Source organism: Musca vetustissima, unplaced genomic scaffold (assembly GCF_032173495.1).
Source record: "Musca vetustissima isolate MV318-11 ecotype Yass unplaced genomic scaffold, APGP_CSIRO_Mvet_v1 utg13362, whole genome shotgun sequence".
Lineage (NCBI taxonomy): Eukaryota > Metazoa > Arthropoda > Insecta > Diptera > Muscidae > Musca > Musca vetustissima.
The window spans coordinates 190,256-193,378 of NW_026878594.1; the positions used below are offsets into that span (position 1 = coordinate 190,256).

Here is a 3,123-nt window from a genome sequence, read left to right on the forward strand (position 1 = left end):
ATTTTTCGCCCTATTCCATTTCATTTAAAAAATGCAATTTTATAATTAATAATTATTATACTTATATATTATTAATTTTGCAATTTTTTGGAATTGAATTTCTTTCAAAAAATTTTTGAATAATGTTTCTGTCAAATTTAAAAAAAGTGTGAAAAAATAAAACCTCCCTAATTGTTAAAAAAATATTTAGAAATCAAAACAAAACATATATATTTTTTAATTTAGAAAAAATAGTTTGACTTCAGGAAAAAAGTTTTGTAATATAAAAAAATTATTTTTGGTTATGCTGTTGATATTTATAGTTGACCTGGCAAATTGTTAATGTTTTTGATGATGTTTCGGCTAAAGGTCAATGAAAAACTTTTGTTTATGTTTTTATTTAGTTTTTTATTCTTTTTGCTTATTTATTTTATTTCTGAGAAGTATGATTTTTTTTTAAATTTTGTATTCAATGTTTTGCATTTTTTAAAATTCTACACCACCTTTACCACCCACCCTCTTATAACCAAACCTTCCCAGCCCAATTTTATTCCAAAACTTCCCTTATTTTTTATCATTATTATTTTATTTTAATTTTTTATTTAATATTTATTTTATTTATTATTTTATTTGTATAATTATATATATTTATATGAGTGTAAATGATACATAAATATCTATGTATGTACGTATGTAAATGTAAATGCATTTCCAACAATGTAGAATATTTTCAATAATTTCCAAATGCAAAAAAAGAAGACCTCTGCAACTCAAATCTATCAACGCCATCTGTCAACGGCTATACTGAATAGGTTGGAAAATGTTCTTGAGCGACATGATTGGCATTTCCACAATACAAAGCCGGTGGAGTGCTACGTGCGGGACCCGATAGCTCCTTGGAATGTTTTGTTTTGCTGGGCATTGTGGAGACGACATCTTGATTCCAAAATTTCACTCGTCTAAATAGGCGCATATAAGCGATACGATAATTACGATTACTGGCAGCATAGATTATGGGGTTAATTACACTTGAGGCCCAGGCCATTACAGAGGCTACAATATGTAACCAGGGGTATGATGTTTTCCGCTCATCATCGACCACATTGGCCAACATCAAAGGTAAGAAGCAGATGAGGAAACACACAAATATGGTCATCATCATCAGTGTCAAACGGCTGTCTTCACGATCTTTGCGAGAATCCTGCGGTAGATTTTCATTATTCGTCGTGTTGATCACCATCTGTCGATGATAATTCATTTTTCGCTTTTGTTGTAACACTTTTATGTAAATACAGCTATACGAGGCAATTATCACCAGGCAGGGTAGTAGGAAGCCCAATAGGAAGAGTGGCTTTTTTATCGATCGGCCATTTTTCTTGAGGATGGTACACGAGAAGGTCACCTCATCCAGGCCCATTTCACCCCATATCCCCAAATAGGGTGGCAGCAACAACAAAAACGACACAAACCAAACACAGGCCAATTGCACCACGATCCACTGCCTCTTATACAATCGCGCATAGATGCTATGACAGCCAATCAGGATATAACGATTAATCGTAATGCACACCATACTCAGCAAAGACACCGCCACATTGCCATAGAATATCACTGGAAAGATACGACATAAACTTTCACCCAGTGTCCATTGCTGGGCAAAGAAACGAACCGCCGTCAAAGGCAGACTAAACGAACAGAAAAGTAAATCCGAAATACACAAAGACAAAACAAAAGCTGTGGTAGCATGGCCGCGGATTTTCGGGGAGTTGACCAACGCGAGAATGGTAATCAAATTGCCAGAGACTCCAACAACCGTGAAAAAGCAGGCACAGATTCCGGCAAATAATGTTGCAGCATCGGGATATATTGAAGTTTTTCCATCCATTTGCTCTACGTCTCGATCACTTTCTTTCGTTCTCGCTCTCAATCTTGATCGATCGATTTCTCGTTTTTTAATTAAATAATTGTTTTTAATGGTTCTCGTTACATATCCTATTCTTTTCCCGAAATTTTTTGTATTACTTTGCTATTGTTTAAACAAGTTCTAAATAGAGGAGGAAATAAAGTGAAAATAAATTAGTTGTTGTTGTAATATATAGTTGTTTTTTTAATTTGACATTCTCTATTAGATCACTTTGACAGTTACATATACAGGGAGATTGTTTGACAAGTGATGATTACATTGTTTGTAAATTTTGACATTTCAATTTGTTGTTATGGTTTTTGCAATATCCGCAATGTCAAGTAACCATTAATCAATATAATCATCAGGGATGGGAGTTCAAACTTAAAAGAACAAAAAGTAAATATCTTCCATCTTTATTATTTAAAATACATCAATAAAAAAAGCTAAAAAAGCTCTTGAACAAACAGAGTAGTTATAAAAGCTGTTTTACTTAGACATAAGCTTGAAAAGATCTTCTATGAACAAAAAAGATGTTAAAGCTCATCTATGAGCAAAACAGATGGGTAAGCTCTTCTACGAACAAAAAAAAAAAAAAAAAACAGTAAAAGCTTTTCCGACAATAGACATTTTATTAAGGCTCTTTTACATACACATTAGCTTGAAAAGATGTTCTACGAGCAAAACAGCTGTAAAAGCTCTTTTATGAACAAAACATCTGTTTAAGCTCTTCTTTGAAGAAAAAAAAACATAAAAGCTCTTTCGACAATATTCATATTATTAAAGCTCTTTTACATACACATGACCTTGAAAAGATCCTCTACGAACAAAAAGCTATAAAATCTATGAACAAAACAGTTACTTAAGCTCTTCTACGAAGAAAACAACCATAAAAGCTCTTCCAACAATTTTGAAGGCTATTTTTCTTACACATGAACTTGAAAAGATCTTCTACGAAAAAACAACAGTTAAAACTCTTCTATGAACGAAACAGCTCTTAAAGGTATTCTAGAAAAAAAAAACTATAAAAGCTCTCCCGACAAAGTTATTATATCTTTCGGAGATCTATGGAAGCTATTCTACAAATAAAAAGCAATACATACTCGTCTACCAATAGAAAAACTTTGAAATATATTACCGAATATCTTCTTAATATCGTCAAGCTACAAAAGCAAAAGCTCGTCTACAAATAGATGATCTTAAAGCGTTGCAGATTTTAAATTTGTTTACACATTTAAAAG

General features: G+C 32.3%; 1 protein-coding gene across 1 annotated transcript; it reads right to left on the reverse strand.

Annotated features, from left to right (window-relative positions):
* Nucleotides 1-778: 778 nt before the first annotated feature.
* LOC133323359 (protein trapped in endoderm-1-like) lies at nt 779-1,864 on the reverse strand. Its single transcript, XM_061532297.1, has one exon. It carries the CDS (start codon nt 1,862-1,864, stop codon nt 779-781), a length of 1,086 nt encoding a protein of 361 aa, XP_061388281.1.
* Between the last annotated feature and the right edge of the window lie 1,259 nt (nt 1,865-3,123).